General features: G+C 63.4%; 1 protein-coding gene across 20 annotated transcripts; it reads left to right on the top strand.

The window, feature by feature from the left end:
• The first annotated feature begins 889 nt into the window (after nt 1-889).
• On the top strand, nt 890-18,731 carry LOC306812951 (nucleolar transcription factor 1-like). 20 transcript variants are annotated; one of them, XM_079327892.1, is made up of 23 exons: nt 890-1,178; nt 1,294-1,583; nt 6,498-6,631; nt 9,303-9,478; nt 9,732-9,815; nt 10,396-10,551; nt 11,226-11,290; nt 11,880-12,009; nt 12,420-12,530; nt 12,755-12,888; nt 13,402-13,543; nt 13,824-13,865; nt 14,454-14,567; nt 14,698-14,853; nt 15,207-15,362; nt 15,546-15,656; nt 15,766-15,854; nt 16,006-16,195; nt 16,430-16,477; nt 16,723-16,791; nt 17,124-17,270; nt 17,556-17,675; nt 18,015-18,731. In XM_079327892.1, the coding sequence occupies exons 3-23, from the start codon at nt 6,574-6,576 to the stop codon at nt 18,126-18,128; spliced, it is 2,412 nt and encodes an 803-aa protein (XP_079184018.1). In that variant the 5' UTR covers nt 890-1,178; nt 1,294-1,583; nt 6,498-6,573; the 3' UTR covers nt 18,129-18,731. The 20 variants fall into 20 exon arrangements, with proteins under 20 accessions (XP_079184018.1, XP_079184004.1, XP_079184022.1 ...); XM_079327878.1 differs by having other exon boundaries at nt 1,294-1,760; XM_079327895.1 differs by having other exon boundaries at nt 891-1,178; nt 1,294-1,760; nt 11,880-12,000.
• The last annotated feature ends 340 nt before the right edge of the window (nt 18,732-19,071 follow it).

The raw sequence follows: 19,071 nt of genomic DNA, 5'->3' as shown, positions 1-19,071 counted from the left end.
CACGTGCTGGGCCTGATTGGCTCTAAATATTTTATGCTGGGTTGTTTTTGTTTTTTTTTTTTTACTTTTGTCATTTTTCCCTCTTGCAAAATAGCGGCAATTCCTGAAATTCAGCTCAAGCCAGGCCCTTTTCCACGCAGAATAAATACATATATTTTTATTTTTAAGCTCTCACAGTGGGGATTAAGCAGCCGGCGCCAGAGCCGCCTGGCCGGGCTTGGCACAGCTCGGGCAGGACGTGGCGGAGGAGCCGCCTGTCCCTCCCTCTGCTGATCCTTCCTTTCGGGATAAAGCCCAAATGAGCCACTCGCACACCGGGCACCGCCCCGCACCCCAAACCGGCCGGGCCGGGCGGGGGACCCAGGTGGAAGGGTTATTATATCGATCGTTTCCTTTTCCATATAAAATCGCCCGGGTTTTGGCCGTTCCCTGCGAGCTGGGTGACCCCACATTCCCATCCCGCATCCGCGGGGGGCAGCACCGGCTGCCGGTGCCGGTACCGGGAGCAGCGCCATGGCCGGGAAGGGCCGGGAATGGCCGGAGCGGGCCGGGAATGGCCGGGAATGGCCGGGAAGGGCCGGGAATGGCCGTGGCCGCAGCACCGCCAGCCTGTGCTCGGTGCCGCTGGAGCTTCCAGGACCCGGGAGCGGAGCGGCGGCCGGGCCCGAGCAGCAGCCGCTCGGTATCGCCGGGCCGATCGGTGCCGCCGGGGCCGCCCGGTGCCGCGGAAGCAGCCCGGGATGGCCCGAGCTGTGCCGGCAGCCGGGATGGCCGGGAATGTGCAGGCGCTGCCCGGCCGGGATTGGCTGCGGGGAATGACGCCCAGCACAACAAAGGTGGAGTTGGAGAAATTCCATTAAAAAAAATTAAGAGAGAGAGAGAGAGGGAGAGAGAGAGAGAGAGGGAGAGGAGAGAAAGGGAGCGGAGGGAGGGAGGAGGGGAGGAAGCTGCCCCTCGCCCGCCCCGCCGGGCAGAGCCCCCCCCGCCGCCGTGTCCCGGGGCCGCGGGGCGGGCAGGAGCGCGGCCCCGCCGTGCCGTGGGGGGGCCCGGCTCGGCCCCCCTCCCCCCCCCCACCGCTTCCCCCCCTTTATTTTTTTTTCCCCCCTCATCTGTCTTTTTTTTTCCCCTATTTTTTATTTTTTTCTTTATGCAAACGCCGGCCGAGGATTGTTGCACATGTAAGGAGATTTTTTTTTTTTTTTCTTCCTCCCTTCCCCCCCCACCCCACCCCCCCTCCTTTCCCTCCTCTTCTCCTTCCTCCTCCTCCTCCTCCTCTTTTTCTTCTCACCACAGTGTTGCAAAAGCAAAGAGCAATAAAAAACCCGGCGGAAAGCGGCGGCGGGGCGGCGGGGCTGGCGGGGAGATCCCGGCGGATCCCGGCGCGCTCAGCCCGGCTGATTGGAAGAGCGAACGCAGCGCCATGGAGGCGGGGGAAAGCGCGATCGTCTCTGCGGGGACTGGAGCGCGTCCACGCCCGGGGCCAGCGCTGCAGAGCTGGCCGCCGTTCAACCGCCGCTCCCCCGCCCCGGCCCCGCCGAGCGAGCCCCGAGCCCCCGCCGCCCCCCAAAGCGGCGGCCCCGCCGGTACGTGCCCGCGCCGGGGGAGCCGCCGCCGCCGTGCCCCGCCGCGCCGCGCCGTGCCCGCCGCCCGGGCTCGCCATTCGCCGCCGCGCCGCTCCGCCGGCGGGGCTGGAGGAGGCGCTTTGTTCCTCCCCGGGCTCCCGCTGCCGCTGCCGCCGCCACCGCCGCGCTCCGGGCTCGGTAAGGCGCTCCGCCGCCGCTCCGACGGGAACGGGGAGGGGGTCGCGCCCACCGCAGCGATTTTTTTTTTTAGATAGATAGATAGATTGATAAATATAAAAGGGAGAAAATAGATATATATTTTTTTTAGAAAGGCTGGTTTCGCGCAGGCCCCGCGGGCAGGAAGCCGCCGCCGCCACCGCCACCGCCGGGGCTCGCCCGCCTCGCCCGCCCGCGGGGGGCACCGCGCTGGGGCTCGGGGCGGGGGGCAGCGCCCGGCTCGGCGGCCCCGGTGTGCCCCCCCCTTCTCTCCCTCCTTTTTCCCTTCCCTTCCCTCTCCTCCTCCTCGCTCCCTCCCTCCTTCCCGCTCGCCTTCCCTCCCTCCTCCCCGGTGCCGCAGCTGGATTTCGGGGGCAGGCTTCCAGCGCTGCCCGCTTGTTTTTCCCGAGCCCGGGTGAGTCCCGCGCCGCGGCGGGAGCTGGGCGCCGCGCTCCGCCGGTGCGTGCCGGGGCTCGGCCGACCCCCCCCGCGCTTCATCTCCCCTTAGCCTCTCTTTATCCTCTCTTTATCCCTTTTTTCTCCTTATTTTCTTTTTATCTAATTTTTTTCTCCCCCTCTTTTTTTTTTTTTTTTTTTTTTTTTTTTTTTTTTCCGCCTTTTCCCCCCTTCCCTTCCTTTCTTCCCTCCGGACCGGGAGCGGGGCTCCAGCCCCCCGCTGGGTGGGTGGGTGTTTGCGGGCTCGAGGAGGGGTCGCGGAGAGAAAAAGAGGGGGGTAAGAAAGGGAGGAAAGGGAAGGAAAATCGAGGAAAGGAAAAGCGAGGAGGGGGCGGCGGTGGGGAAAAAGCGAGGGGGGGAGGATCGGGTAGGAGCCGCTCCCCGGGGGTCGGTGCGGGGAGGTCGCGCTGCCCTCGCCCGGCTCGCTGCAGCTGCCCGGCCGCCCCCAGCCGGGCATCCCCGCCCCCCCTTCCCCCTCCTCCTCCTCCTCCTCCTTCTTCTCCTTCTCCTTCTTCTTCTTCCCCCAGCGGCTCCGGCGGCGGGGTTGGGGCTGCGGCGGCTCGGTTAGAGCTCCCCCCCACACCCCCCCCCGCTCCAACCTCCTCCCTCCTTCTTCCACCACCACCTCCTCCTCCTCCTCCTCCCCCTCAGCAGCCCGGAGAGGTGGGTTTGTCTCGGCTTTATAACCGCGGGTGGAGGGGAAGGAGCGGCGGGCGGAGGCGGGCGCAGCCCGGCCATTGTGTGCCGCGGCGGAGAGCGGCCGGTAACGATGGGGGGATGCGGGGGGGGATGCGGTCGGGGGGGGATGAAGCAGCGCATCGCATCGCTCCGGGGCACCGGGGGTGCGGAGAGGGGCCGGGGGAGCGCGGAGCGGCACCCCCGGCCCCCCGAACTCGCCTTCCATTGTCTGCCCGGGTGTTGTTGGAGGGAAAGAAAGAAAAAGAAAAAAAAAAGGGGGGGGGGAGCTCAGCTCGCTGGCGCCCGGGTGGGAACCGGGGGCGGGGGAGGCGCCGCCGGGGCCGCCCGCGCTCGGTCCCACCCGGTTCCTGCTGCCTGCTGGAGGAGGAGACTGGAGCTGGCCGGCGGCGCAGGGCATGTGCGGGCTCCCCGCCTCCGCCCGCCGGCCCGGCCCCTTCCTCCCCCGCCTCCTCCTCCTCCTCCTCCTCCTTCCCCGCTCCGGGCGCGGATCCGGTGCCCCCCCTCCCCTCCCCGCGGGGGATCCCGCGCCCTCCGCGCGCCCCCCCGGGATCCCGGTGCGCGCGCACCGCCCCGCCCCGCCATGATCCCGCCGAGCCCTCCCCCTGTCGCGATCCCGCCTATCGCGACACCCCCGCGCGACCCCCCCGACCGCGCCGCTCCCACCCCCGGGCGATCCCGCGTTCACGGCGCCCGGGGGCTGCGCTCCGTCCCACCCCGGCCATCCCCACACCGCCCGGGGGCTGCGCTCCATCCCACCCCGGGCTATTCCTCATTCACAGTGCCCGGGGGCTGCTCTCCATCCCACCCCGGGCCATCCCCCCTTCACACCGCCTGGGGGCTGCGCTCCATCCAGCCCCGGCCATCCCCCCTTCACACCACCCGGGGGCTGCGCTCCATCCCACCCCGGGCTATTCCTCATTCACACCGCCCGGGGGCTGCGCTCCATCCTACCCCGGCCATCCCCACACCCCCCGGGGGCTGCGCTCCATCCAGCCCCGGCCATCCCCACAGTGCCCGGGGGCTGCGCTCCATCCCACCCCGGGCCCTTCACAGCGCCCGGGGGCTGCGCTCCATCCCACCCTGGGCTATTCCTCATTCACAGCGCCCGGGGGCTGCTCTCCATCCCACCCCGGGCCCTTCACAGCGCCCGGGGGCTGCGCTCCATCCCACCCCGGGCCATCCCCCCTTCACACCGCCTGGGGGCTGCGCTCCATCCCACCCTGGGCTATTCCTCATTCACAGTGCCCGGGGGCTGCGCTCCATCCAGCCCCGGCCATCCCCACAGTGCCCGGGGGCTGCGCTCCATCCCACCCCGGCCATCCCCACACCCCCCGAGGGCTGCGCTCCATCCCACCCCGGGCCATCCCCACACCCCCCGGGGGCTGCGCTCCATCCAGCCCCGGCCATCCCCACACGGCCCGGGGGCTGCGCTCCATCCTACCCCGGCCATCCCCACACCCCCGGGGGCTGCGCTCCATCCCACCCCGGCCATCCCCACAGTGCCCAGGGGCTGCTCTCCATCCAGCCCCGGCCATCCCCACACCCCCCGGGGGCTGCGCTCCATCCCACCCTGGGCCCTTCACAGCGCCCGGGGCTGCTCTCCATCCCACCCCGGCCATCCCCACACGGCCCGGGGGCTGCGCTCCATCCAGCCCCGGCCATCCCCACACCCCCCGGGGGCTGCGCTCCATCCCACCCCGGCCATCCCCACACGGCCCGGGGGCTGCTCTCCATCCCACCCTGGGCCCTTCACAGCGCCCGGGGGCTGCTCTCCATCCCACCCCGGCCATCCCCACACCCCCCGGGGGCTGCGCTCCATCCCACCCCGGGCTATTCCTCATTCACAGCGCCCGGGGGCTGAGCTCCATCCCACCCTGGGCCCTTCACAGCGCCCGGGGCTGCGCTCCATCCAGCCCCGGCCATCCCGGGCCGGGCCGAGATCTGCCCCCGGGGTTGGTCCGGGCCTGGAGCGGCTCCCTCGGTCCCCTCAGGGCTGCTCCTGCCCCGCTGATTCTCCGCCCGCGCTGGCGGGCGCTGCACGCCCCTCGTTCCCCCAGGTGATCCCCGGGCACCCGGCAGCGCTGGCCCTCAGGCGGGGCCCGTCTGTCCCCCGTGTCTGTCCCCACCAGGGCCGGCCCCGGTTTGTCCCCAGCAGGGCCGTGCCGGGTTTGTCCCGGTTTGTCCCCAGCAGGCCGGCCTGGTTTGTCCCGGTTTGTCCCCAGCAGGGCTGTACTGGATTTGTCCCAGTTTGTCCCGGTTTGTCCCCAGCAGGGCCGTGCCGGGTTTGTCCCCAGCAGGCCAGCCCGGTTTGTCCCCAGCAGGCCGGCCTGGTTTGTCCCGGTTTGTCCCCAGCAGGGCCAGTCCCAGTTTGTCCTGGTTTGTCCCCAGCAGGCCGGCCCGGTTTGTCCCCAGCAGGCCGGCCCGGTTTGTCCCCAGCAGGGCTGTACTGGATTTGTCCCAGTTTGTCCCGGTTTGTCCCCAGCAGAGCTGTCCCATGTTTGTCCCCAGCAGGGCCAGTCCCAATTTGTCCCGGTTTGTCCCCAGCAGGGCCGGCCCGGGTTTGTCCCGGTTTGTCCCCAGCAGGGCCAGTCCCAGTTTGTCCCGGTTTGTCCCCAGCAGGGCTGTACTGGATTTGTCCCAGTTTGTCCCGGTTTGTCCCCAGCAGGCCGGCCCGGTTCCCCGGCCTGGCGGGGCCTGCAGCCCTGGTGCGGTTCCCGGTTCCCCGTTCCCGGTTCCCGTCCCGCTGATCTCCCAGCCCGGATCCCGCCTGGCTCCGGGCGCTCTGCTCCCGGGGCTCTCCCGTGCCCTGCTGGGCTGATGCTCTCTCAGAGCCCCCTCCTCCCGGGACCCCCACGCCTGGTTCCCCCGAGCCGCTGCCAGGCCCGGGCCTGCGGCCTGTCCCTGGGGGATCCCTGCGGGCTCCCGGTGCAGCCCCCGATGGGATCCCCCAAAGTGCCATCCTGCCTCCCCCACACCAGGACACCCCCTCCCTGGAGCCCTTCCCACGGAGCCCTGAGATCCATCCTAATGAGGGGATGCTTCCCCTTGTTCCTCTCCCTCTGAGACCCTGAATCCCCCCGAGGTCCCTTGGATCTGGGGCTCCCTCTCTTCTCCAAGCATGTTCCCACCTCTGGCGAGGATTTTGCCGGATCTGTGGTGGGCCTTCCTTTGAAACCCCCCTTTTGTGGTGGGGGGAGTGCCCCCCTTAGACAGTATCCCTTGGAGCCCTCAGCTCAGATTCTCTTGATCCCGGGTTTTTGGATCCCACCCCAGGGAGCCACCTTGAACCTGTCTGCTCTGGGACTTACTGGGATCCCTCCTATCCTACTCCCCATTTTGGGGACAAACCCCTGGACCCTTGCCCCCTTCTCCTCTCGCTGTGGGGCTCACATCAGCACCAAGGATCCCCCAAGCCTCGGAGGGATGGGTGTGTGTGGATATTCCAGCACCTCACCCACCGGGGAGTGCAGAGGATGCCTGGATCACGTCCCCCCCTCCCCGTTAGGAGCTGGGGGCTCCCCCATCCCGCTGGGGACGCCTAGCAGGGCTCTCCTTCCCCCGCAGAGCCGTGCCCGAGTGATTTCGGGAAGAGGGTGAGGAGGGAGCCGGCGGGACCGTCCCGGGCACAGGCAGGAGGAGGATGAACGGCGAAGCTGAGTGCCCTGCAGACCTGGAAATGACAGCTCCCAAAAACCAAGGTGAGCCCCGCAGCCCCCCGGCATGCAGTGCTCCCAGAGGAATTCCGCTGCCACGCCTGAAAATAATAATAATAATAATAATAAATAAACCTCAGAGCAGCCCTTTTCTCAGAGGGGTGGCAGAGGGGAAGGGATGGAGGAGGAGGAGGGATGGGGGATCTGTGATCCCAGCTGCCAGCAGATTGAGGTGGGGGGATCTGCCTCTCCAAATCCTGATCCACCTGGGAAACACACACACACACACACGTGTGCAAGCACACAGATTCCTGCTCCCGTGCACCAGCAGCCCCTTGGCACTGGGATGCTCTTTTGGGGGGCTGGAGTTCCGGGGGGTTGGGAAGGGGGGCTGGCACAGGGGTGCTGCCCTCCCTGCTCACATCTGGGCTGCATTAAAAGCTGAGCTGTTACCTCGGGCCTCCAGCTTCAGAGCCCGGCGTGACATCAGAGCTTCAGCTTTTATTGGAGAAGGGGCAGGAAAACAAGGGGAAAAAAAGAAAGATGTTTATTTAGGGCAGCTCGCAGGGCTCTGCTACTATACCCCTCCAAAGCCCCCTGGGACCCCCAAACCTCTGCCAGGTGCCCCCAGTTCCTCCTGCCTTGCTGCAGCCGGGGTTGTTGCCCCGAGCGAACCTGGCTGGAGCACGTGTCCTTCTGCAGGACTTTGGGTGGATTTAATTACACCAGGGCAGCTTTCCTAATATAGCCCGGGCCAGACTGGTGCCAGGAGAGCCAGGAGAAATCACTCCTGGGGCATGGACAGCCCATTCATCCTGCTGGGAGAGCAATCCCAGCCTTTGCCCCAGCCTGAGGAAGGGGAGCAGAGGGATGGGGGGGTCCCTGTTGTCCTCACCCTGCTGCCAGCGAGGATTTGGGATGTTTTCACTGTTTATTTCACTGTTTTTTGGGATGTGGTTATTCTGGCTGTCTGCCAGCGGGGGGTTCATGCAGGGCCACAGGTCTCTGTGTGTTTCTGCATTTGGGGGGAAACTGAGGCACTGGGCTGGATGGGGGCAGGCCTGGGGGTGTCTCGTTCCCTTCTCCATCCCCTGTGGATTTTTGTGGCTGTGCTGCTTTTGGTAATTCCTCCTGATTTCTGCAAGTTGGCACCTTCTTCCCAGCCCTGTTCTGCCTCGTTGGTCCTTGCCTGGGAGGCCTGGAAACTGCATGGGGAAAACAGGAAGACAGAATTTGGGGCTGTTCTCCCTCCCCCAGCTCTGTAGGGAGTGGGGGTTTCCCATCTCTTCTGCCTCTCCATGGTGCTTTGGGATGAAGCCAGGAGTGTGGGGACACACCCCAAACCACCAGACCCTCACTTTCCAGGCTTCTCCCTCCACATTAATCCCTACTGAGGTCACTGTAGGGACCAGCTGGATCCTAAACTGTTCCTGCCTTAACCCCCAACCAGGCAGGTCCAGGAGAGGAAATGGTCCCTGGGGGTCACATCCTGGCTATGCTCCCTTCACCTTTAACATCCCCTGCTTGGATTTGGGATTCTGGAGGAATTGTCCTTCCCCAGACCCCTGCAAGGGCAGGATATGGGAAATGGTTTTCCTCATGTTGAGGCTTGAGTGGAGGGAGAGTTGCAGCTGGATATTCCTGGTTTCATTCCTGGAGATGGAGGGAGAGATGCTGCACTCAGATCCATGGCTGCTCTGTCCCCATCCCTTCAGGATCTCTGTCCCCTGGGGTGCTCCATGTCCCATGGGCAGCTCCAGGCACCTCAGCCTTCCCCTGGCAGAGATGTGAGGCAGGGAATGCCGTGGAATCCCATGCCCATCCCAGCATGAGGCAGCCAGGGCTGCGTGGGCGGCTGGCTTGGGGCTCTGCTCCTCCTCCAGCCCATCCCCAGGGAATTTTCCTTCCTCTCCCAGGCCCCCCTGCACTCCCCACGTTTGCAGAGCACCCTGGGCAGTGCTGCCCAGCTGGTGTGGAGGCTCAGAGCAGGCAGGAATTCCCCTGGCAAGGAGGCAGCCCCGGGGCTGGGACTGGAGGAGGTTCAGGGCTGGGATATCCTGCCCTGGCCTCTCAGCTCTGCCACCTGCCCATCCCACCACTCCAGCAGCTTGGGGGATGTTGGGGTGACATGAACATCATCCCTGCGCTGTCAGGGACCCCTCTGTGGGATGGGGGGGCTGTGCTGGGCTCTGCCCCCCTCACTTTGTGGTCTGGGAGCTTTGACCTTGGCAGAGGTCACTGTGGAGCTGGGCCCAGGTGCTCACAAAGCTCTCTGAGGTGCAGGAAAAGCAGCGCTGAGCTTTTCCAGTTGCTCTGCACTCATCTTTTCCTCTTAGAAAGTGGCTTTCCCTGCTTGCTGCTGACTGGAGAGCTCACTGCTCCCGTGTCACTGCGGGGTAGGAAATGGCCCTGTGCTCCCGTGCAGCACAGCACCCCTTATCTGATGCATTTCGGGGATGAGCCAGTCTCTCTGGTTTGCACCAGGTGGAATTTCTAGCTTTGCCCAGATTGTTTTGGCCCACAGAGAGTTGCTGGAGGGTGATGGAAACTGCCACGTCCCTTTGATCTTTAATCTCGAGAGGCAGCATGTGGAGATTACGTGTCCTGGCGTGCGGCACGCCGGGAGCTGCAGTCCTGGGAAGGGAGGGGAAGGGAAGGGAAGGGAAGGGAAGGGAAGAGGCTTCCTGCCCTGGCTGATGCTGTTTCTCTCTCTCAGACCGCTGGTCACAGGAGGACATGCTGACCCTCCTGGAGTGCATGAAGAATAACCTGCCCTCCAACGACGGGAGCAAGTTCAAAACCACCGAGTCCCACCTGGACTGGGAGAAAGTGGCTTTCAAGGACTTCTCAGGGGAGATGTGCAAGATGAAGTGGATGGAGATCTCTAATGAGGTGATTGACACCACGTGGGGCTTTGTGGGGGCTTTGTGGCAGGGTCCCAGTGTCCTACTGACGTTCCTGGGGCAGTTGGAATTGTCTTAGTTGGTGCCCAGAGCCCTTGGCCATTGCTGCCAGCACCATCCCACTGCTATCAGCATTGGGGCACCCTCAGAGGGGCTGGGATTGGTCATTTTTGGGGTTTCTGCTATGCCAGGCACCTGCCCTGTCCCCTGCTCAAGTCTTTGTCTCTTCATTTTCTGCACAGGTGAGGAAATTCCGGACCCTCACAGAGCTCATTATGGACGCTGAAGAGCACGTGAAGAATCCTTACAAAGGCAAAAAGCTCAAGGTACTGGGCAGGAATTAGGCTCAGTCCCTATAGGGTGACCCCACACTTGCTCAGAATAGGGGCCTGTGGCCCCTCAGATCCCCGTGGGAGCCCCTGGCAGCCCCTCCCTGCCCCTGATCCTGGTGTCCAGAGGCCGTGGTGCTGGGCCTGGGCCAGCTCCTGGGTACATTTAATATGGCTGGCTGTGCTGCTGGCAGCCTGCAGCCAAGTTTAGCTCCAGAGGGGCTGGGAGCTGCTGTCCTATTCCTGTCCTGTGCTTTCAGCAGGGTGGCCCTGGGGCAGCCCAGGGTCTATCCCTGGGAGCTGGATGCCATCCCCTCCTGCCCCAGTGTCCCTCCTGCTCTGTGCTGACAGCTCTGGGTGGCTGGAGGCTGCTCCCAAGGCTCCCAGCCATGGGGTGCTGTAGTTCCTTGGGCAGCCCTCGTCCCCAGCAGTTTCCCCGTCCTTGCCTGCCGTGCCTGGATCACCAGCAGGGCTGGATGGAGGCAGGTGCCCCAGGACTGGGCAGCCTTGGGTTTGGCTGTGCCCCTGTGGTGCTGCCAGCTCCAAGCTCAGTGTCCTCCCCCTGCTGTCTCCCCAGAAACACCCCGACTTCCCCAAGAAGCCCCTGACTCCCTATTTCCGCTTCTTCATGGAGAAGCGAGCCAAGTACGCCAAGCTGCACCCCGAAATGAGCAACCTGGATCTCACCAAGATCCTGTCCAAGAAATACAAGGAGCTTCCCGAGAAGAAAAAGGTATGGAGGGGGGTCAGCAAGCCCCTTCCCAGCCTGTGCCTCTGTGTGCTGGGCTCTGCTCAGCTCTTCCAGTAAAACCAGCAGAACTCAAGCTCTCCAGCTCTCGATGGGAGCAGACAGGTGTTCCTTTAGTCCTGTCAGACCTGTAAGACTTCCTTGGCTTTTCCTGTCCTGGTTCCCAGGATCTGTGGGGTGGAGGCTGCTTGGGTCTGGCCAGGTGTCCAGCTCTTCCTGATGGAGCTGGATGGTGGCTTTGCCCGTGGGTGGATCCGTGCTCAGTGCCAGGGTTGGGGCACATGCCCCTCTGTGCCACCCAGGACATGGGGACAGGCTCTGGGAGACGCTGGGAGCAGAGATCTGCCCACTTTGGGAGATGCCAGAGCCTGGCAGGGCTTTGGGGGGGCCAACTTTCCCTCTGGGGTGTCCAGGAAGAGTCCAGGGCCCAAAGTCCTGCTGTGCCCTTTCCCAGGGCTGGGGTAGCAGAGAGGGGAGGTATCCAGCTGCTGGATCTCAGGCAGGCTGAGAACCCTCTGCAGGAGCATTCTGGGGCTGGAGAGCCCTTGAGTCCCTCTTGGGCAGGTGGGATGCCCAGCCAGGTCGACAGGGATGTATCTCCCTGCCTGTTCCTGGTGCTGATGTCCCTCTCCACCTGTGTGGTGGCTTTGTGTCCCCAGATGAAATACATCCAGGACTTCCAGCGAGAGAAGCAGGAGTTTGAGAGGAACTTGGCGAGGTTCAGGTGAGCAGGCAGCCCCCCCTCATGTTTCCCCAGACCCTTCCAGGCAGATCCAGATTCCCCTGCTGTGCATAACTCACAGAAGAAGCCCTGATGGGCTTTTAACTTGAAGAGGGAATTCAGCAAAAAGAGAGCAAGGAAAAGGTGTCTGAGAGCATCCCTCCAGCTGGGAGACTGGATGAGGGGGAGAGCAGAGGGCCAGCCGTGCTCTGGGTCAGGGTCTGCGAGGTGGAGACAGGAGCCCTGCCACCAGCACTGATGAAAGCTGAAGTGTCCCCCCAGTCACTCCAGACCTTCCCCTTGGACGTGATCCTTGCTGTGATCCAGGTGGATCCTGGCACTGCCAGTGACCTGCTGGTGCTTTAGGCTTGCTCTGAGCCCTGGGATGCCTGTAGCCAATGCTCCCCAAGGAGGGACAAACTTCAGTCTCTCCTGAAACCCTCCTGCTCTTTTTTGGGACAGCCCAGTACCTGAGCCCGTGGAGGCTCAGCCCTGCAGTGACAGTCAGGGGTGCAGGCAGGTTTAGGGGTGCTCTCCTTGCCTCTGCCACCTCCCTGACACTGTCCCCTCCCCACCTCCCCCCGTGCTGAAGGGAAGACCACCCGGATCTCATCCAGAACGCCAAGAAATCCGACGTCCCCGAGAAACCCAAGACCCCCCAGCAGCTGTGGTACAACCACGAGAAGAAGATCTACCTGAAAGTGCGTCCAGATGTGAGTACGGTGGGTGGGAGTGAGTGTGAGTGTGAGTGCTGGGGGTCCTGGACCCCGCTCTGGGGGCAGGAGGGGGAAGGAGAGAAGCATTTTAGGGGCTCGGGATGGAGGAGACACCGCTAGGAGCTCCCGCAGCCAGGTAAGGACACCTGGAAGAGGCTCAGGGATCCAGCCCCCACTTTTTGGCAGGAAGGGGTGACCACAGCCTGAGTCAGGGCAGGAAAGGATTCCAGCACAGACATTCACCTCTGGCCATGCCCTTCACTCCCACACACGCCCACGGCTCCCACGCGCCCATCAGGCCCTGCCAGGCCACACCATTTTTTTTGCCATTTTTTCATATTTTTTCATTCAAAAAAAAATTTTTTTTTTTTTTGGATTTTACCCCTCTGCCCTCACCTCTGGCTTTGGGTTTTCAGGCCACCACGAAGGAGGTGAAAGAGTCGCTGGGCAAGCAGTGGTCTCAACTCTCGGATAAAAAGAGGCTGAAATGGATTCATAAGGCCCTGGAACAGCGGAAGGAGTACGAGGTAGGGAGCAGCCCCACCCGGTCCCCTGCACACTGGTCACTCCCAGGCACCCTGCAGGGCCTGTCCCGATAGGCAGGTGGGCTCAGGCAGGTCCCCAGCGAGGCAGAGCCCTGGCCCGGGGCAGGCACAGGGGCAGGGGCACAGCAGTAGGGAATGGTTGGCTTCTCTCCTCCTCCGGCCCCCAGCGGGGGTGGCAGCCCCTCTGACTGCTGTGCCTCCCACAGGAGATCATGAGGGATTACATCCAGAAGCACCCCGAGCTGAACATCAGCGAGGAGGGGATCACCCGCTCCACCCTCACCAAGGCCGAGCGGCAGCTCAAGGACAAGTTCGACGGGCGACCCACGAAGCCTCCCCCGTGAGTCCTGTCCCTGCTGCCTCTTGCAGCACAGAAACTGCCCTGGGCTTGGGCAGCCCACGTAACTTGGGGGAGCACAGGCACACGGGGGCTAGCTGGGATTTATGGGATCCACTTCTTCAAGCCTGGGAACAGGCTGTCCAGGAGTCACCGTCCCTGGAATGTTCAAAAAGTGTGGATGTGGCACTTGAGGACATGGTTTAGTGGTGTTAGTTAATAGTTGGACTAATGATCTTAGAGGGCTTTTAATGATTACATGACTCTGATGATGATCCCTTTAAACCAGTCCTTAAATATACATTGAATACACATTTTGGGGAGAATCTGAGCAGGGTTTACAGTGATACTCTGGCTTTGAGGGGTAACCCAGCAGCCAGCTGCCCTAAAACACAGGCACTTCACTTCCTTGCCTGGTGCAGCCCAGCTGGGGGCTTCTGGGGAGGCTTTTAGCACCGAGCCAGCTCCACAGGGCCAGGTTTTCCCTAACACTGGGTCCCTCTGTGGGTTTTTCAGGAATAGCTACTCCCTGTACTGTGCAGAGCTGATGGCAAACATGAAAGACGTGCCCAGCACGGAGCGGATGGTGCTGTGCAGCCAGCAGTGGAAGCTGCTCTCCCAGAAGGAAAAGGATGCCTACCACAAAAAGTGTGACCAGGTGAGTGGCTGAGGATGGACAGGTGGAGGAGAGGCAGGTGGGCAGCAGTGCTGTGGGAAAGGAGCAGAAAATGCCTCACCTTTGCTCAGTGCCTGTGCCAGTCTGCATCACCAGTTCTCCCCGAGGCCCTCGGTCAGCTCCCTCGATCCTGTCTCCTGTGTGGGACAAACAGATGGTCCAGGTGGAGGGTGCCCAGGGATGGAGGATGGGTCGGGGGCTGCAAGGGGCAGGGATGGAGTGAGGGATATCTGTGTAACCACACGTCTCCATCCCCCCACAGAAAAAGAAAGACTATGAGATCGAGCTGCTCCGCTTCCTGGAGGTGAGTGGTGAGGGGGTGCTCAGCCAAATCTGGGAATGGGGAACATCCCAGGGACTGGGGTGGCTCAAATGGGGGGCTCCAGTGTTCCCCCAAAACATGTCTGGGCCCAGTGCAGGTACATAGCCTTGACCTTCGGGCTCTCCTAATGCCTGACCCGGTGTGAGGGAGGAGAGCTGGGGTGAGCAGAGGGCTGCAGCTGGAGGGGAGGCTGCTCGGTGGCTGTGGCCTCTCACTTCCTTCCCTGGCTGGGCTGTGGGTGGGGGAGCTGCACGGGGCCACCCCAGCAGCGGCCCCGGCGGATGTGACGCGGCCCCGGCTGCGGCTGCAGGGCACGGGCTGGAAATGCCAGGCTGTGCCCGGACCCTGCCACCTGCTCTCACTGAGAAACAGCTGAGCTGGGGGACAGGGACACTGCCCAGAGAGGGGCTGGCAGCGGGGGGACCCCCAGGCTGCACGTGAGCAGCTCCAGGTGTTGGTCCTGACCGGGACAGGATTTGGATCGGGACACCCAAGTGCCTCAAGAGTCCCTGTTCCCCAGTTACCTCAAAGCCTCATTAGTCTAATGATGCCTCCTCCTGTGCCACCCAGAGCCTGCCCGAGGAGGAGCAGCAGCGGGTGCTGGGCGAGGAGAAGATGCTGGGCAGCAACCGGAAAGGGGCGACGAGTCCTGCATCCAAAAAATCCTCACCTGAGACCGGCAAGGTGGGAGCGGCCCCGGGAGGGATGGGGCAGCACCTGCCAGAGGCTTGGGCTGGGGTTGTGCATCTCAGGGGCTTTTGAGGGCTTTAGTCCCTGCGGGGGCTGGCCCCTGACAGCCCCTGTGCCCCCTCAGGCCAGCTCAGAGAAGCCCAAGAGGCCCATCTCAGCCATGTTCATCTTCTCGGAGGAGAAGCGGAAGCAGCTGCAGGAGGAGCGGCCGGAGCTGTCGGAGAGCGAGCTGACCCGGCTGCTGGCCCGCATGTGGAACGACCTCTCCGAGAAGAAGAAGGTTGGTCCCATCCCCGTCTCCCTTCTGCACTGCTCCTGTGGGCATCTGGGGGGATTGTCCTGTCCTTGTCCTGCAGCTGGAGCATCACAGTGACCTGTCACGCAGGTGCCAGGGGCAGCTCCGAGGGGCAGCACTGGCTGTGCCTCCCCCTCTCATCACCTGGGGGGGTCAAAACCCACCAAAGAAACCTCAGAGGGCCCTTGAGCCTCGGTTTTGGTGGTTTTGCTGATGGGCAGAGTCCTGAGATGGGGCTGGGGCTGGTGGAGGAGCTGTGGGTGCTGCTGTGGGGATAGTGCTGGTGTTTGGGAGCTGTGCCCCTGCTGTGCCCCCCTCACCTCCTGCCCCCTGCCCAGGCCAAGTACAAGGCACGGGAGGCAGCCATGAAGGCACAGTCAGAGAAGAAGCACGGCTCAGACAAAGAGGAGCGTGGGAAGCTGCCAGAGTCTCCCAAAACTGCCGAGGAGATCTGGCAACAGAGCGTCATCGGGGACTACCTGGCTCGTTTCAAGGTGAGGAGTGGGCTGGGAGAGAGGCTGGAGGTGGGATCATCACTCCACCAGCAGGAATGCCCATGTGCTTTGGCTCTCACACCTGGGTTTGGGCTGGGAGCCGTGGGGAGGGTGGGGTCACAGCACCCCAATGTGCCAGGGATTTTGGGTGCACCTGATCATGGTGGTGGTTCTGTCCCACAGAACGACCGGGGCAAAGCGCTGAAGGCCATGGAGGCCACCTGGAACAACATGGAGAAGAAGGAGAAGCTGATGTGGATCAAGAAGGCGGCGGAGGATCAGAAGCGATACGAGGTGGGTCTCTGCCCCGTCCTGTCCCTCGCCCTGTCCCTTGGCCAGCACTGCCCCTGTCCCTTGGCCAGCACTGCCCCTCTCCTGACCCTCTGTCTCTCCTGTGGCTCAGAGGGAGCTGAGTGAGATGCGAGCCCCTCCGTGCTCCACCAACTCCACCAAGAAAATGAAATTCCAGGGAGAGCCGAAGAAACCCCCCATGTGAGTAGCTGGGGTGTGAGGAACTGGCTGTGCTGGTGGGAGCAAGAGGAGGGAGGGTGGGCTGGACCCTGGTGTGGCTGGACGGGGGTTATGGACACCTGGGCTGTCTGTGCCCGCTGTCCCAGCCCGGTCCCTCCCCTCTCCCCTGCAGGAACGGTTACCAGAAGTTCTCCCAGGAGCTGCTGTCCAACGGGGAGCTGAACCACCTCCCGCTGAAGGAGCGCATGGTGGAGATCGGCAGCCGCTGGCAGCGCATCTCCCAGGGCCAGAAGGACCACTACAAAAAACTGGCAGAGGAGCAGCAGAAACAGTACAAGGTGCACCTCGACATCTGGCTCAAGGTGGGTGCTGGATCCTGCTGCCTGGTGGGAGACTCGGGGATCCCTTGGGGCTGATGCTTGGCCTGGTCTGTGTTCCCACTCCAGAAACCACCCAGACCAATTTTTGACATTTTGTAACTTAAAAGGATAAAAGTTATATACATGAGGCTGTGCCCTGTGCTGGAGCCCTGCCCCGATCCATCCCCAGTTCTGTTCCATGCCTCCCCATCCCTGACTGTGTCCCTGTCCCCACAGAGCCTCTCGCCCCAGGAGCGAGCTGCCTACAAGGAACACATTTCCAACGTGAGTGTCCACGTGGCTCTGCAGTGCTGGGATCCCAGGAGGTTGGGAGTGGGATGGGGCTGGAGAACCTGGGGGCTTGGGGCTGGGCAGGATCAGTCCTGGGCGAGGTTTGGATGTGCCACTCTGCAGGGAGCCCCTCCAGTGGGGATTTGTCCCCATGGCAGCTCAGCAGTGGGATTTTCTGTGGGCTGGACGCTGGGAAGGAGCTGAATTGAGCCCTGAAGGGTTTGTTTTTGTTCCCACAGAAACGCAAGAGCATAGGGAAGATGCGGGGTCCCAACCCCAAGATGAAGCCCACCATGCAGTCCAAGTCGGTGAGTCACTCCCTGGGGAGTGGCAGGGGGGACCCACACCCCTTGTCTGAGGCCCCCCTTGTGCTTCCAGCTGCCTGCCCTGTCCTTGAGACCATAACCTTTCCCCAAATCCCTGCTCAGAGCCCATCCAGGTGGGATTTTGACCCCTGGTACCTGCTGAGGGACTGCTTTTGGTGCATTCTCAGTATGAATGGGTAAAGGTGTGGGGTAGGGACTCCCCTGATCTGCCCAGTGGATGGAGGAACCCAAGGGAGGATTGTCAAGGATGGGGTGGGAGCTGCACCCATGGGTGTGGAGATGCAGGGACTCACCGAGCCCCTCCCGTCCTGCAGGAGTCAGAGGACGATGACGAGGAGGAAGAGGAGGAAGAAGACGACGATGAAGATGAGGATGACGATGATGACAACGGTGACTCGTCAGAGGAGGGCGGGGACTCCTCGGAGTCCAGCAGCGAGGAGGAGAGCGAGGACGGGGACGAGGTGAGGCCGTGGCACGGGGAGGGCACGGGGCCCCCTCCCCTGGGCTGGGCTCAGATAGATCCGTGGTGCAGGAGCCCCCGGGGAGCAGGGGGACACGGGGAGGAGAAGGGGGAGCAGCGTCCCCCCGGTGCTGCCGGGGAGGGCACGAGGAGCAGCCGCGGGGTGCAGTCAGGAGCAGCCTCGGGGCCTGGGAGGGGTGTGCAGAGCCCCCAGTGAGCAGAGAAAAATCTCCTGTCTTTTTCCTGGTGGAGATACTGAGTCTGGTCTCGGCTCCGTTTGCGCCAGTGTGAATGCCGAGTAAGTCACCAGAGTCAAAGCTTTACACCGGTGCAACTGAAATCAGCCTATGCTGGATGGCGCTGGGGCCAGAAACCGTGTCCGTGCCTTGTGCTCGCCCCCGGACAGGTGAGGTGTTTGCACCCCCTCGCTGGTCTCAGCTCACGCCTCTTCCTTCCCTGGCTTTAGAGGGGGGAAACTGAGGCACGAGGCGGGTCGGGCAGCCTCGCAGGCAGTGGCAGAGGTGAGGGCAGGACCCCGCGCGCTGCTCCGGCTCGCCCCCCGAGCTGAGCCCTTGCAAACTGACTCCTGGCTCCTGCCCCGCGTCCCTCCTCCTCCTCCTCCAGCCCCGGGGGCAGCATGGGAGGGTGGGGGTCACACCCCCGGGGAGGGGAGCAGGGGACAAGGAGGTGACAATGGACTAACCCCGCCCTGACCTCCCCCTCCTCTGTGCCACCCCCCTGCCAGAACGACGAGGATGATGAGGATGAGGACGATGAGGACGAGGACGACAACGACTCGGAGGGCAGCAGCAGCTCCTCCTCCTCCTCGGGGGACTCCTCCGACTCCGACTCCAACTGATCGGCCAAGCTCTTCGTAAAGTCGTTTGGTCTCTCGGTCTCGGTCCCGAATGCCCCCTGCAGCCCCTCCGAATCCTTCCTCCTCTTCCTCCTGCCCCCCCGTGGGACCCCAGCGCGGGGAGCGGGGGCCGGGGGGACCCCTCACACTACGGAGGGGGATCAGGGGCTGCTTCCCCCAGGCTGGGGGGCGAGGAGAGAGCCCCCCCCACCCCTGCCCCCTGCTTTACTCCCGAGGGGAAGCGATTTTTTTTTTGGAATTTCATTCTTTCCAGGGGGGTGTCTCTCCATCCCTACCCCCAAAACCCCCTCGCTACCAGCTCTGGACTTTCTAGAAAGAGAAGAAAAACACACAGGAAAAACAAACAAACAAACCAACCAACAACACCCCCCACACCTTTTTTTTAATTACAAGCCCCAGAAATGGGAAGAAAATCCCCTCGCCCCTCCGGCAGCGGGCGCGGAGCAGGAGCCGCGGGCTCAGGACTCAGCCGATGGGACGATGCCGCCCTGCGCCCCCCGCCAGCATCCTGGGGCTCCTCCCACCCCCCAAAACCCTTGTACAGTCCGGGAGCTGCCCCGGGAGCTGCCCGGGCGCTGCACACCCGCGGCGGCGCCGGTGCCGTGCCCGTGTTCCCGGTGATTCCGGTGCCGTGCCGGTGATCCCGGTGCCGGTGATCCCGGTGATGCCGGTGCCGGTGATCCCGGTGATCCCGGTGCCGGTGCCCCGGGCGTGTCCCCGCGCGGGGGTGGCGGTGGCGGTGGCCTGGGGGTGCGGGTGTGTGTGTGAACGTGTGAGTGTGTGCGGGGGGGCACCGGGGCCGCCCCCGCCCGGGGCCGGCGGCTCAGCGTGACCAAGGGGGGGGCGCGGGGTCCCCCCGCTCTGTTGTCGGTGGTTGTTGTGCCGTTGTATTTTATTTTTTTTTTTTCGTTTTGTTTTTTCCTTT

The sequence above is a fragment of the Erithacus rubecula genome, assembly GCF_903797595.1.
Source record: "Erithacus rubecula genome assembly, chromosome: 27".
NCBI classification, from domain to species: domain Eukaryota; kingdom Metazoa; phylum Chordata; class Aves; order Passeriformes; family Muscicapidae; genus Erithacus; species Erithacus rubecula.
This window is presented reverse-complemented; position numbering and strand designations above follow the sequence as displayed.

What these genes read in the sequence shown, in the direction of transcription:
- LOC306812951 (XM_079327889.1), top strand. Translation starts at nt 6,574, where the DNA reads ATGAACGGCGAAGCTGAGTGCCCTGCAGACCTGGAAATGACAGCTCCC. An exon ending in GGATGGAGATCTCTAATGAG is followed by an intron (nt 9,479 to 9,731) that starts GTGATTGACACC and finishes TTTTCTGCACAG; the next exon opens with GTGAGGAAATTCCGGACCCT. An exon ending in CCACCATGCAGTCCAAGTCG is followed by an intron (nt 16,792 to 17,123) that starts GTGAGTCACTCC and finishes CCCGTCCTGCAG; the next exon opens with GAGTCAGAGGACGATGACGA.